The 15,940-nt window shown below is 40.5% G+C and overlaps 1 protein-coding gene and 1 long non-coding RNA gene across 2 annotated transcripts; one reads left to right on the top strand and one right to left on the bottom strand.

Moving 5' to 3' along the window:
- Window positions 215-2,012, top strand: LOC110435152. The gene is made up of 2 exons (XR_002452830.1): window positions 215-1,667; window positions 1,778-2,012. It is a non-coding gene; the product is annotated as an uncharacterized LOC110435152 (long non-coding RNA).
- LOC110434964 (V-type proton ATPase subunit B 2-like) lies at window positions 9,675-15,046 on the bottom strand. Its single transcript, XM_021460079.1, has 15 exons — window positions 14,807-15,046; window positions 14,526-14,592; window positions 13,717-13,772; window positions 13,492-13,590; window positions 13,314-13,373; window positions 12,746-12,857; window positions 12,359-12,567; window positions 11,761-11,889; window positions 11,500-11,637; window positions 11,171-11,321; window positions 10,749-10,831; window positions 10,579-10,626; window positions 10,441-10,494; window positions 10,270-10,353; window positions 9,675-10,176 (listed from the first exon to the last, which is right to left on the bottom strand). Exons 2-15 carry the CDS (start codon window positions 14,581-14,583, stop codon window positions 9,991-9,993), a joined length of 1,467 nt encoding a protein of 488 aa, XP_021315754.1. The 5' UTR covers window positions 14,584-14,592; window positions 14,807-15,046; the 3' UTR covers window positions 9,675-9,990.

The raw sequence follows: 15,940 nt of genomic DNA, 5'->3' as shown, positions 1-15,940 counted from the left end.
TGCCAAACCGTTGGCAAAAATGAGACACGGCAAACTGAGTATTTTGTTGAGAGCTGCCCTCGGTGAAGAGAAGGCACTCGGCTTAACATTAGATGTCGTTAACTGCAGCCAGCGCCGTCAACTTTTGTTGTGTGTCAGCACAAAGCACTCGATAAAACAATCATTTTCCCATGTGCTACACGACGACACACGACAAAGGTGGATTTGTCGTGTGCCCTTCTCCTGGCACACGGCAATCCAATCTTTTTTTTTCATTTCCTTATCTTCAAATTTTTTGTACTATACACACACAACATGTGTTAACCCACCTTGAAATTTGATGTGGGTAAGAATTCCTTGCCCGTGTTGCTTACTACAGTGCATTCTTTGGACCTTCTTTAAATATTGACTGCATACATCGCTTGTACATGTAGGATTTCTATAGGATTGAGCAGGCATATGAGCAACGGGCGAATGACGTGGCTGGGAATGCATGTGTGAAGCTGGTGAAGGACATGCATTACGAGTCACGCGTCCAGGCCATCCTAACGTTCAATGCGGAGTACAAGCACAAGAAGGCCACCAAGGAGGAAGCAAGAAATGAAAAACTGACCAAGGAGGAATACATGATGGTAAATATATAACACTAATACTCATTGCTTCTGAGTTTAAGGTTCATTTGGTCTTCTTAAATGTCATGTACTTGATGATCTGTAGGTTCCTCCATGGTGGTGCACCAACAATCCCCAGTGCTAGGAAGTGATTGTGAACAAGTGGTGCGCCGAGGGTTGGGAGGAGACCCACAACGCTTGCTGTGAGCGATGCCTGTAGATGCCAGGTGAAGCACATCATCAAGGGAACCTTACCCTCGAGGAGTACAGAAAGAGATGGGTACATGCAAGAATTCATTGAATTATTTTGTTGCTTGCCATCGTGCCATTGTCGGCCATCGTGTCGTTGTTTTGTTGTAGGTTTTGGAACCTCCCAGTGCATGGGAGGTGCTGCCGAAGTTTTCATTTGACACTATTATTTTGTTACTTTTTTGTAGTCGGCGGCACACAAGGGCCAACCTTGCTCCCAGTTGAAGGCATGGGCCTTGGCCCACAAGGGGAAGGTGACATCAGACGTCGACTGGAACCCGGAGGACCCGCCCCAAGCCTACAACAACGCCACTATCTACAGTCGCATCAGTTTGTACACTTCGATGGCAAGGGAGGTATGTGGTCCAGAATTCGACCCGTACACCGAGAAGATTGATGGAGAAGGTCATGAGGGCGGGAGGAGGCAAGAAGCATGGGTGGTACTGGATTGCCGATAGCGCATCAACTCGTCCAATACTCCTACTCTCAACCAGATTAGAGCACAAAGCAAGGGCCAAGGCGTGGAGATACACCCAAGGCCGACCGTTCACCAGCTTTAGATGGATGCAATGCATGTTCTCGTTGTTTCATTCGTCGCTTATTGATTTAAACATAACATAACTTTCTATTGTAACACAAGTGTTCAATTTGTAGGCAAGGATGGACGAAAAGGATAGGCGCCTACAGGAGTTAGAGGCGAGGGTGGCTGCTGATGCAATGAGGTTTAATCAGATGGCTTTGTACTTGCAAAGTCTTGGCACTCAGATGGGTCAACCTCCGTCACCTGACCTCCTATTTGTTCCACCGCCTCCACCTAGAAGTACTCCAGTGAGTTTGACTTCACTTACCATGTTTATTACTTTGCAATCTCTAGCTTCAACTTCAACTCTTTAATATCTAGCTTCACCTACCACATGTTTTACTTCTCCTTTATGTAGATTTAGTTGGCGGTTTCAAATGATGTGGTGAATGAGCAAAGTCCTCAATCCCGTGGGTGGGGCATCCATACGAATGAGCAAACACCTCCATCCGATTGGGGCAATAGGAATGGTTCCTTTGGTTGGTGAACTTGCATGATAATTGTGGTGATGAACTTGTGGTTTGGTTATGAACTTCATGATAAACTTGATGTGGTTGTATGGTACTTGTGTTGAAGTTGTGGTTTGTGTGACATTTATGTGATGTTTGAGAGATATGTGGTGATATATGTGTGCTATGGTGTGATATAATGTTGTGATATGTGAATGTACATTTTTTTACTGTTTGGGAAGGGAAAAACAAAAAAATCTGCCTCTACACACTTTGTCGAGTGTCAATGCAATAACACTCGGCAAAGAGCGCAGGGATTATTAGGGACCTAGGGGGAACCGTTTTGCTGAGAGCGGGAACCAAAACACAAGGCAAAGGTTCCGTTGTTGCCGAGAGCAGGAGCCAAAACACATGACAAAGTTTCAAAGCTTCCATATTTGCCGTGTGCCACCCACGGCAAACTGTCATGACGGCCGTTAGGCCATCGTTCGTTACTCTATTTTTTGTCGAGGGTAGAATTTGGTACATGGCAAAAGTTTGCCGTGTGGATGTACCGCAGCACACAACAAAGAACGTGTTTGCCGTCAATTGCTTTGTCGTGTGGTGAATGCCGAGTGTCACTCACGGCAACAATTTTGCTGTGTGTGTATATGTTCCTTTGCCGAGTGTAGATGGCACACAACAAAGTACTGGAAGTAGTGCCGCGTAGTTGGACTGGACGAGGAGGAGGCGCTTCCACGGCGCCGGCGAGAAGAGGGACCGCCGGCGGTGGAGGTCTAAGCTGCAGTCACCGTCGTCTCGATCGAGGACGATGGCTGAAATGAGTTGGTCGTTATCGACTGCCTGGACAACGGCTTTCACCTGCCAAACATATTTAATTCGGGCCCCGGGGGCATTTTGGCCACTTCCTATGAGAAAAAAGACAGCTAGGCTGCGTGTGTGAAGAAGGCACAACGGCCAAAAAATGGTGAGCTTTGCCACCAACCGCAAGTCATAACTCATAACCGCGGGGTTTCTGAAATAGCAAATGTTTGGAGCGGGAGTGGCATTCTCAAACTTCTAGGGAAAAGCAAAAAAAGGCAGAAAAATTCCGACCGCAGTGTAAGACTATCTTCAACAAAGTAGGCAAAGCGCTACTGAAGGGAGGAGAGTGAATAGTCCTTTCTAAAATTTATTGTGCCGGTTAACCGAAACAAATGCGGAATTAAAACTATCCGTCTAGTCAAGACTACACCCCTCTATCTAAGTTTTCTAGCACCTTGTAAAAGATTCTAGACAAGAAAACAAGATGTTTCCTTAGCAAGAGCTCACCTAACCAATTATACGAGCAAGGTCACACAAACCTATGACACTAGTACTTTGCAAATCAGAGAGCTCCTACACAACTAGTAAGTAAAAGCACAAAGCTCCTAAGCTCACTAGCAATGCTCAATAACAAGACAACTAATGCCAAATTAGAGAGTGCAACTTACTTAGCTACACAAACTATGCAATGTGACTAACAAGGTTACACAAACCAAAGTAGCCACACAAGGGTTTATGTGAGATACACAGGAGATTGTCCACAAATGAATATGTGATGATGGAGGAGCTCATTGCATATGAGACATGACATGGAGTCATGTGACCAAGGTGGAGAAGATCAAGATAAGACTTGGCTCGATGGACCGGTTGTAAGAGTGAAGGGCAAGTCGGAGGCTTTGAAACGAGGGACCGCGTGTGACGGTGAAGCTTGAGCAAGACATGGCGCCGATGGACCGAGGTAACGGTAAAGAGCAAGTGAGGTCAAGTTCGATGAACCAATACGGTCACGTGATATTATGAAGTGGATCATATCATTTGGTGATTGGCTGGTGCATGTGTTGCATCAACATTGGAGGAGATGGAATGGAAAGCGCAAGGCAAAGGTATAACCTAGGGCATTTTCATTTCATCAGTCATAGGTGTGTAGAGAAGTTTATGATCGGATTTAGGTTAGATGGCCGTACTATCAAGAGGGGCAAACTTGTTCGCATATCGGTCATCTAGTGCCACTTGAGTGATCTAACTTTACATACGTGTTAGGATCGAGTGGCGTGGCAAGTTGAAAGGCTAACTCCTTTGGGAAAATGTTTGTGAAAATGCTAACACACTTGCACATGGAGGTGTAAACTTGGTGGTGTTGGCACATTTACAAAGGAGGTGGAGTTCCTAGGGTAGAGAGGGGTTTGGGTTCCTCGGCGCTTTTGAGAAAATTAAGTACATATTTTCTATTGCGCCTGTGGGAAATTTGGAGAAGTGCAGGAGTGAACACTCACCGGACGCTGACCGCGGAGGCACCGGATGCTGAGCCTGTGCGTCTGGTGTGCTGTCAGTGCCTGGCTCTGTTAGGGTTAGGCACCAGACGCAGGTTAAACCCTGCTTGTGCGTCCGGTGCTGCCTGACTTCTGCGGGTGCCTCTGACTAAGAGCACCGGCTCAGGGCGCGTCCGGTAGTGAGAGTCCGGTGACCTTACAAGTTTGCAGAGCTCTCCGCGCACGGGTTCGGTGTACACCGGATGCATCCGGTGTGAACCAGTAGAGCGTCCGGTGGTGTTGTGTCAGGCGCGAGCGCGTGCTAGCCGTTGGCGGCAACGGTCGAGTTCAAACGGCTAGTGACACGTGGCTGTTGTCTGGAGCACCGGACGCACTGTTCCAGTGTCCGGTGGCTCTTTACAATGAGTCTGGTGCTCACGACTTTTACCCAGTAAAGAGGCAATGGCTAGTTTAGACCTTGCATAAAGCGGTCGTTACTTGGAAGTATTACTTGGTGGCTTTTCATAGTAAGTGTACAAAGTGGATTTTGAACATTTAAATTCTTGCAGCCTGCATCGATTTCTTCTGAAGATGCTCATGATGACGTTACCTCAAAAAAAAGTAAATTACTTGGAAACGTGCAATTTATGGCAGGATGATCGGGGATAACAGATTAGAACTGTATCTACGAAAGTGATCTATTTTAGTATGTTCCAAGTTTCAAACTTTGCATTGGTCACTCTTAACAGGCATTGAGAACTGCATATCCATTAGACCATCACAAGGTTCAACTAAATAACCAGTGCACATGACGCTTGCACATTCCATCGGAAGGTGGCCAAACACTGGCCCAAATTCAATGTTTGCCGCGCTGTTTTCTAGTTTTGTCTAAAACTAAAAAAAAAACTACTTCGCATCCAAATAGAATCTTAGCCTAGATCCTTTCAGAGTTGGACTTAGATCAAATTCAATGGGCGCACATGTATAATTAACCTTGTAAGGTTTTGTTTTCTTTATTAAACATGTACGCCTACCAGGTTTTGTTTTTAAGAAGAACAATGTTGAGACGATTTTCTTTCAAATCACATAGTGCAGACAATCATTCATACACTATGCTGTATACTAACCCCTAAGAACTCACGTATGCAGACCCTACTACTATAAATTTCTGTGAAGATGGAATACTTACGAAAATAGTTGTCTGAGGTGCAACCGGCTGCCACTTTAGCGTAGGTTGTGATCTCATGCGTTTATGTTTCACTAGGAAGGGGTGAAAAAGGTTTAGAAATAATTGAATATAAGAGTTTTATCCCAAAAAAAAAATTGCCTGGCGCACGTGTCATGCGCCCACAAGCAGATCTGGTGGCCTATGGACTTTACACAGGCAATCAATAATCAATTCTTTGTAGAGATCGCTGTGTGTGCATACCGCACACGGTGCCACCATCACATGAGCTTCCTCATGCTCTGGCTGTGCCGTCATTGAGGCACGCTTACCATTGGCTCGTCCAGCAGTTGACTGCATTTACTTTGTTTAAAGTCTCCAGTACGGGACTAAAAGCATTGAGATGATGTATCTTTTGTTTTTGCCAGGTTATTTTCCCAGTAATTTTGCTCGTTATTAGGAGGTCCGAATCATGGTCTGATGACCGGTTGGAGCCCACCATTAACAGTCATATGCACCCAGCAGCACGGGCCCATGTTTTATTTTGTTTCGGCCCAACAATAATGAGTCCTTCATGTCGCACGACACTGGCACTAGGCAAAATATACAGCACTCATCACTGATCGCTAATGCATGAAGGTCCTGGAGAGCACTCATGATAAACAAATGATGCAGGAATTGTTTTGAATGACTTGAATCAGCACGGTTTGCATGCTTACAACTTGTTACAAAGATACAGATCAATACCGGTGACTATTATATATAAATATCCAATTACTTAGGTGTCAATCAAAATGTTACAAGAGATAAGTACAGATGCATAGGCTCATAAACAAGAATTCAACTTGTGTGTTACTGCTATAGACATTTATATATATGGGATAAGAATCTTTGAAATATTGGATGAAACCAAAATACTTTTGCAATACCGTACGGAGCCATTCCCAGACTCGCCTGCGACGATTGCGGCGACCGGCACCACCTCTCGCCTTTCTTCGACCGCGGGCAGATAAAAACAACACTTGCAAAGGTTCTAGGCAAAAGCTTAGCTCAGATCATGTTTAGGCTAGTAACGAGATGATCTTCTTGGAGTCATCACTGAAAAGCCCTAGCAATTGCTTCTCGTGGATTGGCCTCTTCAATGCAGCTCCTCATCGACACAAGGCTCGGGTGAAAGCCTGGTCAAGCTTATGCTTGGCTGACGAAAATTATGTTCTGGCGTCATTCACCTCCACGGGGCATGGTTAAAGAGCTACTATACCACTTGTGTATTTGTGGTTTTGTCACTTTTCACCTTGGTGCTCGAGCATTTTGTTGTTTTTGTTGTTTCTTCCTAAACGTCCGTAAAATATATAATGAGTCATTTTGAGCTATATAATATATATTCAGGTAGGGAATAATCCCCAGTGACATTCAAGAAAAACTTTTGTAATACACATCACCTGGTGTTCATACAAAATTTAGAAGACCCTTGGTGAGTTAGTGCCTTTGAAACGCATACATGGAAACCAAAAGCATCTAATTTGTATCAATTGTTTCTTCATTTGTATATGCGCCTACAAAACTGTGAAATGGTCCCAATTTTGTAGTGATTCTCATTTCTATTTATGTGTTTCTCATGTTTCTCTTTTTATATTCTCACCCGGTTGACCCATCAGAAAATTTTTCTAGTAAAAAATCTAGGCACCCTTTGCTCGGGCTTTTGAACATGATTTTACTTTTGCAAAAGCCGCAACCAAAGGGTTCAAAGCACGGGCTACTTTACCCCCCAAAAGCTGCTTCTATACTCATTACAAAAACTGAAAGTAGCTCTCCTCTGCTTTTAGCTGATTTTGGGACAAAAAAACCCACCTAGCACAGGTTATATGGTCAATCTCAGTGGAAAGTTTCATAACATTGTTTCCAAGAATGTCATGTCATGTGAAATGAAATGAAACTTAAATAAACATTCACTCTTAATGGAGAATTTCATTCCATAGTTTTATAGGCATTTAATTCCAAAACTCATAGAGAGTTGATAATCGTGCCAAGAGAGTTTCATCTAGATGAAACTTATTTCTTCTCTCTCTCTTCTTAGATGCACTGTCATGTTATCAAAAATATAATAATTTATTTAAGAAAAAAGTCTACATAACCCACCAAACTATCTAGGGCGGATTACTTTACCTCATAAACTATAAAACCAGATATTCTACCCCTTAAACTTTTCAAAACCGCAGAGCTAAATTCTAGTAGCTAGGAGTGTTTTCATTTTATTTTTTTTGCTGGTGCTGGGTGTGTGGGTGGCGAGCGCCACTGAGAACTTTGCACCATTGTGTTTGGCTGACTTTTTTTTCCTCTTAATGAAACACGGGTTATGTAACCTGGTCGAGAAAAAAATATACCAATGATCACTATTGGCTTAAGTGTGTACCTGGTAATTATCTGATTTTCTCAAATTCTTATTTATTAATTTATTTTATTATTTTTATGTGTCTTTTTGTTTTCTCTGGTTACTGGACTCGCATAAATCACAAATCCATCAAGATTTGGTATAAAATTCATCTTCATCGTATCACGAACCGACAATTATATTGAAGCTAAAAATCGGTATTATTGATGAATCAATATCACTACCGATACATAGCTAGAACCGGCAGTGATAGGAACCGGCAGTGATGGCCGTAATATCACTGTCGGTTTAAGCCACGGAAACCGGCAGTGATGGGCCGGTAGACATTACCATTCATGCTTCGTAAGAAAGAAACTGTAGTGATGGGCCAGTAGTGAAGGTCATTTCTGTAGTAGTGCTACTAAATATGATTTTAGAAGACAACACAATTTATTTCCAGAGGTGGGCAACTTGAAAGATTCAAATCGGATGCAAGCCTCTATTTTCTAAATCTGCTACTATAATCATGTTGCTATAAATAAAGTAGCTAGCACCAATTGCTGTATCCAATCCAATAATTAATCCCGTCCAAGTGCAAGACGGAGAACAAGCAACAAGACCTTCTCGGCCATTATTTTGATTCGATCCACATTTGACTCGGAAATCGGAATCGTGCCTGACAGAAACAAGGTCCTCGTACGTGGTTTTGACGAAAACGTGTACATATGAGGCCGGGGATTGTCCGATTCGGAACCATTATGGAAAACGGTTCTCCGGCATATCTATATCTATACTCTGTACCTACTAATAAATTGTGAAAATTTCAGGTTGCCAAAATTTTTCTGCCGTCCACCAGAATCCGTCTCCGTTCTGTTGGTCCGTTTAACGCTTGTATGAGAGAAAAAGAACGCTTTATTTTGTTATTTAGATTAGGATTTCTATAAAATATGATATATCAGTTAAATGTATACAGATTATAAACACATGAGCTTATAAAGTGTTCATATAATATAACAACACATCGTGCAAAGGTAGTGGAAGCATCTTTTTTATATTTTTACATATTTAAATTGATGCTAAACTATTTAGCAAGCATAAATTTAGGTAAATTAGTAAATCAGTGAGATATGTAGGAATGGTGCTAAAGTTTTTACTACAAATCAAGCATCACATTAAATAGGCTACCATAAAATTTTTATAATAATTGGAGCAAGATAACTACAATTTCAATTTTATACTAAAAAGCATAGGCAAGCATCTCCAGTAAAAAAATATATACTAAAATTTATGATATTTTTGTTTACTACATAGATCTACATATGTGGAGCTGAACAAATTTTGTTTTGTAATTTTTAATTTTTTCTATGAATTTCTACGCATTTATTAATTTTTAGCCAATATAAAAAATAAAAAAATAAATTAATAGGATAAACACTTTGCATCTATTTTTTGTTTACTGCATGGATGTACATATATGGAGCTGAACAAAATTTATTTTGTAATTTTTAGATTTTCTATAAATTACTATGCATTTATTAATTTTAAGCCAAATTAAAGAATAAAAGAAAAGAAAATTAATAGGATATCTACGCATTTATTAATTTTAAGCCAAATTAAAGAATAAAAGAAAATAAAATTAATAGAATATAGGAGATTTTGCATTAGAAACTCTAAAAAATTTATTTTCTTTTTGCTCTTCTACAAGCCGACGACGCCAGCGATTCGGAGAGTGGTTCCGTGAGCGGATAGAAAACTAAAGAGATTTTGCATTGGTAATCCTAGAAAACATTTTATTTTCTTGTTCTCTCGTACAAGCGTTAAACGGACCAACAGAACAGAGACGGATTCCGGTAGACGGCAGAAAATTTTGGCAGCCTAAAATTTTCACAATTTATTAGTAGGTATAGATTAATTATCCTCAAAAAAATCAAAAACAAAAGGGAAAGTATTGTGCAATACAATGAGCAGCAGAAGCAACATAACTGAGGAGAGAAATATTACTGAGACATTTATTGTTTGATTAATTTACAAAGAGACAAACAAATATAACCAACACATTCGAGCATTTCAGCCAATACCGCTTTACAGTGCTCCTACACAGTAGCATCCAACAATGAGATCCACCATCGGATTCAAGTATACAGGCATAATATTACAAAAGCCGCCTGAGACTGAATGAATAGGATGACTATATATATATATATAAACAAACAAACAAACAAAAAGACACAAGTCCTTACACTCTCCTCTTTATTCAAGCAATCAAGCTGCGCTTCGGTGAAATGAGTTTTCTTTTTGTGCTGGATAAACAGATCAATGGGTGGCATCCCTGCTGTAGTATTGATCCAAGGTCTTTGCAGGAATACGGTGGAGAAGTTCACGAGGGAATATGCGAAGCAATGTCCATGCCAGGTCAAGTGACTGGAAAATGTTCCGGGTGTCATATGCACCTTGTGTTACAAACTTCCTCTCAAACTTGTCAAGGAATTCTAGATAGAGCTGCATATAACAATAGAAAGAAAAGGCATAATGAATGAAACTTAAAAACTTCAAAGGAATATTTAAGCACAAGTCAGAAATCTATTGACAGACCAGATCCTCGGATGAAAGTGCTTCCTCTCCAACAACTGCTTTCATAGCTTGAACATCCTTCCCAATGGCATAGTTCGCATAAAGCTGAACGGCAGGTCATGTTCTATATCATTTAAAATATCCGAGGCAGAATGAATCCTAATCACTGCACTGAAAGGCTCAAACAAGTACCTGATTAGACACATCTGAATGATCTCGACGTGTCATACCCTCACCAATAGCACTCTGTAGGTGAATAATTATGGCATTATTTATCATTACTCATGTAATTTCACATTACGAGAAACAACAACATAAAAATATTGGCACCTTCATCAACCGCGAGAGAGATGGAAGGACATTGATGGGTGGATATATCTAAGAGACATAGAACATCATACATCTTGTTAATGCCATAAAATGAAAGAAGAGAAGTAGAATGCAAGGCTATAAGAGAAGACACAGCTACTTCTACAATTATAGTACACATGCAAACAAACCTGTCTATTATGGAGCTGTCTATCAATGTATATCTGCCCTTCAGTAATGTATCCAGTAAGATCTGGAGTTGGATGGGTGATATCTGTTGAAAAAACACAAAAGAACAAAGGATGTGTATCATAATTTGGAAGTACAGAAAAGTAGTGTTCATGGGAAAAGAAAAGCTACAACCAAATCAACATTTAAGTAGTCCTCCCAGGAGGAAATGGAAGCAGACGAGCCAATCCAAGCAGGAGCAGTGTTTAAAAAGGCGACTAGGCGTCCAGGTGAGTGCTGGGTCCACCTGGACGCCCAGGCAGCGCCGGCGACAAGGTGCCACTGTTTCCCAAGCCGAGCTGGGTACGCCTGGATGCCCAGCTGTCGCCTGACACTAGACACTATGCTCATGCTAACTCTGCAAATTTATAGTTTTATGGCTTACCATCATTAGGCATAGTTAGAATGGGAATTTGAGTAATTGAGCCTTTTCTTCCTTCAATACGCCCAGCTCGCTCATATATGGTTGCCAGATCAGTATACATATACCCAGGATAACCACGCCTACCAGGCACCTCTTCTCGTGCTGCTGAGACCTGGATATAAATGGCATTCACTTAAAATTATAATTTAAATTCCATTGATTTCTATACCCAAAAAAGTTGCAAAATGAAATTTGCTCCAAGTAACTCTAGAATAAGTTCAAAGAGTAAGTATTATACAGATAGCTCATACAATATGAGAAAATATGGTAATACACAGCAAATTCAATACCTCACGAAGTGCATCTGCATATGAACTCATGTCTGTAAGAATGACAAGAACATGTTTCCCACATTCATAAGCCAAATATTCTGCTGTTGTCAGAGCAATACGAGGAGTGATGATCCGTTCAATAGTGGGATCATTTGCCTGTGAATCAATAAAGAGAACAGAGAGCAATTGTCAGCTTTAATACTAACACATCAACTCATCAAAATTTCATTTGTTACAGTGTATTAACAAATGATCGCCATATAACAATAAATTTGGTACCAGATTCAGAAAAAGGGTGACCCGTTCCATTGAGCCATTTTCTTCAAAGTCACGTTTGAAAAATTGGGCTGTTTCCATGTTTACTCCCATGGCAGCAAACACAATGGCAAAGTTGTCCTCAACACCACTCTGAAAGTAAAGTAAACCAGAATTAAAATGAGTGATAGAATCAATAATCTATTTTGGAGAACAAGTAAACAGACTAAACTTCACAAGAATGTGGTTAGTGTTACTTGGTTGTCCCAGTATGTCAAAAATTCAGAGTTTAAAACTCATTAGTGTTATTCAGTGGTTTTTTCCCAAAATTTCCAGATATCTATTTGATCAGCTAGAAACACATAGAAATTAAATCTTTCACTAACACTAACAGAAAATACAACAATAGCACAACCAAGATAGATGCTAGTTCGGCTCAAAAGAACGGGATGCTGAAATCAGGAACCTAAGATTGAGGCCAAGCATATGTACGCACTAGAGTAAGCACTAACCACATGTAGGTCAATCAATAAATAAACTAGCAAAATCAAACAGTAACTTACATACTGTTTTGGAAGTTCAATATCTTCTTTTAAAACATCTTATAAAGTTTATACTCTACCTCCTTGTGTTTGGCAGATTTCTCCAGAGTTTTAACAAGACCAGCCTGACGACATATCTGAGCAGCAATTTCATTGTGAGGAAGACCAGCAGCCGAAAAGAGAGGAATCTTTTGCCCTCTTGCTATTGAGTTCATCACATCAATGGTGGATATTCCTGTTTGAATCATCTCTTCTGGATATGTTCTCTCACTGGGATTGATAGAACTTCCTGGAACAGTATCAGACCTTACAAGTCTATCATATGGTAAACAGTAATTCCCCAAAAAATTGGATGATTCAGCACCTCTAAGATCCTTCTAATGACCAAGTCCATTAGTGACTTTGTGTCCTTTAAAATACACGCTACAGAGTTCTCAAAGTCTTATACATAATGCATAATAGCTCACCAGAAATATCCAAGTAAGCCTCAGGCAATATTGGGGGACCATTATCAATGGGTTTGCCAGAACCATTAAAAATGCGTCCAAGCATATCAAGTGAGACAGGAGTTTTCAAGACCTGTAGAATAAAAGGCACATGTCATAACATGCAAGTAAAGGGGCAAAGTAGTGAGGAAATGCACATAGGGAAAATAAAACTATGGATGGTTTTGAATGCCTGATGGGCCCCTTCAGCCCTTCCATTCAGTTTACAATGTTATGTGACTATATGCAAATATCAGAAATTCATAACACTAACTGAGACAGCCCAGCAAAGCCTAAGCTCAACACTAGACTTTTCAGAAGGAATATTAGATGTTTCAATGTTTGTATTACCCAAATTCGACAATATCAGGTTCCATATAAGTCGCATAAATGAAATCAGGTTCACGTTCCACAGAAACCAAGATTAAGTTCTAGATCAAGAAATTGGGCATTTGACTACATATCTGAAACTTAATTAGAAGGAAAGAAAAAAAACGAAGAACAAGAAATGAAATTAGCAAAAAAACAAATAAGCTGGAATTGATGCTACCTCGCCAGTAAACTGCACGGTAGTATACTTGTTGTCTATCCCTGAGGTACCTTCAAAGACCTTTAAGAGACATGTGGTTTAGTATCCAGATCAACTATTCATAGTGTGTAAAGCAAAGCAGATTATTAAAAGAAGAGAAATTTGATCATTATTCTTGCATCCGTAGGAAAGAAGCAACCTGCACAACAGCCTTTTCACCATCAACTTCCAGGACCTGACCACGACGAGTAGTGCCATCTCCCAATCGAATGTTCACAATTTCCTGATACTTAGGGCCCTAATATGTTTCAAATAGAAAAGAGTAATGAATACATGAGTGTGATCAGGGCGTTCTTTCATAATCATTTTGAGTGGGCAATCAGTGATCGCAACTGCAACTGTGTGAAACTAAAACTAACCATACCTTTACTTTGTCCAAGATTACCAGCGGTCCAGCCACACCAGAGACAGTTCTATACTCTGCTTATCAAGAAATCGTTTAGTACCATATAGACAAATGTGCCATTGCTTTGTCAATTAAAAGGATATTATTTCATATCCATGATGTCACTACAGAGGTTAACAGCAGGCAAAAATAATGATAACAGTGTAAACAGGCTTGATTCCTGAAGAAGGAATCAGACTACTTGCTTGCTGTCTTGCTAGTTGCTACTATGCTTTCCAGTAACTATGTTTCAGACAACATTTTTTCCTGCATCAGTTGCAACATATGAACAATAGGATTCAAAAGTTCCTTAACCAGAATAATCACACTGATATGTGATCCATGCCAACAAAAAAAAAACCTACTATATTCCTCAATATAATTTACCTATACATATAGGGCACTGCAGATCAAGTAAGCATGTGAAACACATCATATAAAATGATTTGCCACATTCGATTCGATTTTGATGTATGTTTTTAATACAAGAATTGGACCTTCATACCACACAACATCCAAGGTAACCAACCAACTTGCTAGCCTACTAGCAAAGACCAGCAAATTGTAATTGTGAAATATACTGATTGCCTAGTATCTTATGATTATGTGATCAGTTAGCACATTCCAGAAAACACACAACTCAAACAAATTTCACAAACTTATCTATTGCCCATTGGATCAGACAAGCAAATAAGAAACAACAACAACCTACACTAGATATATGACCGAAGAAATGCTAAACAAGCTTGGTGGTGAGTTTCTCAGCGAAGTCTCAAATCCGCACTTACCCATGCCAATCTCCAAGGACCCCTCCTCCAGCTCGGCGCCATCCTTCGCCAGACCCATACTGGCGACCTAGCAAGCAAACAGCAGGCAAAGAGCCAATGGCAGCATCAGGATCAGGAGCGGACACAATGAAGGACATGGGTGTACACATGTACATCGATATTTTTTTGCCAAAATAAATCGAAGTTACTACATGTATACTACACTTGTAATCACTAATCAGATCAGATCAGATCCGGATACAAATAGCCTAAGTTAGGGGAAGAGAAGGGGCAGGGCGTACCTTGTGGGTGCTCGTCGCCGGTGAAAGGCCCAAAGAAGACCTGGCTAAGAGCCCGACGACGACCCGGGAACCTGGCGTACGGCGGTGGTGGCGGTCGACCAGCCGTCGCCCAGAGAGAGAGAGAGAGAGAGCACGCGAGGAACGGGAGATCAGACACCGCAAGACGGGAGAACACGATGCACGGCCGCAGGCCGCAGGACGACAGAAGGCCAGGTGCTTGCTAGCCGACAATTATTTTCGCCTTCACAAGACTAGAGAATTGGTTTATTAAATATTTAGATTAATTAACTTATATCAATATCTATATGTATATTTAATTTTAATTCACGCTCTCAAATTTTATTCTCCGGAACTACACGTGTCAAATCAAGATGGCAACGGTACCTGAAGCCTGAGTAGGCTTTATCCGATAAAAAGGTGGATTTGTATGAATTTTCTATCATGGGTATGTTATTGAACAAAATCCTATACTTATCAAGTATAGCGGGTATATATATATATATGAGTGTATACTACACATACCCTCTACCCACAGGTAAAAAAATATCCGCCAAATAACGAGAGCCACCCTTGTCATTTTAGTCAATATAGTCCATGAATTTGGCCCAAATCCAACTGAACCCTCCTAGTATATATGAATTTAATGTTATTATATGAATGTTAGTTTGTAACCTTCTCAAGGCTTGGAATGATTTTTTTGTGTGTGAATGTCTGATATTTACATGTAATTCTTGGGTATGCTATCGGGTGCGGGTTACCCGTCGGATAGAATTTACCTATGCTAGTGCAAGTATAGGAGTATTTTTTTTCTATCATATGCGGGTACGGGTAATTCAACGAGTAAAATGTAGACTTCACGGGTGTAAGTACGGGTGGCCACTATCCATCGAGTATGTACTCGTTGCCATCTTGTGTGTCAAACAATAGTACAAAGTTCAATTTAAAAATGTATTAGAACAAATGATGATCCATTGAATAAACCTCTAAATTGCAAATTGTTCAGATGACCATATAATAAGATGGATGCTCCATTACAAATTAAGGACACATTTGCTAGTCTAACGAACAAACGAATGGATCATGTAAATATATTCCCAAGATACGCTTTACATACCATTGGGCCTATGCGCAGGC

Source organism: Sorghum bicolor, chromosome 4, assembly GCF_000003195.3.
Source record: "Sorghum bicolor cultivar BTx623 chromosome 4, Sorghum_bicolor_NCBIv3, whole genome shotgun sequence".
In the NCBI taxonomy this organism is placed as follows: domain Eukaryota; kingdom Viridiplantae; phylum Streptophyta; class Magnoliopsida; order Poales; family Poaceae; genus Sorghum; species Sorghum bicolor.
Note: the sequence above shows the minus strand (reverse complement) of the source record. Positions and strands in the feature narration are given on the sequence as shown.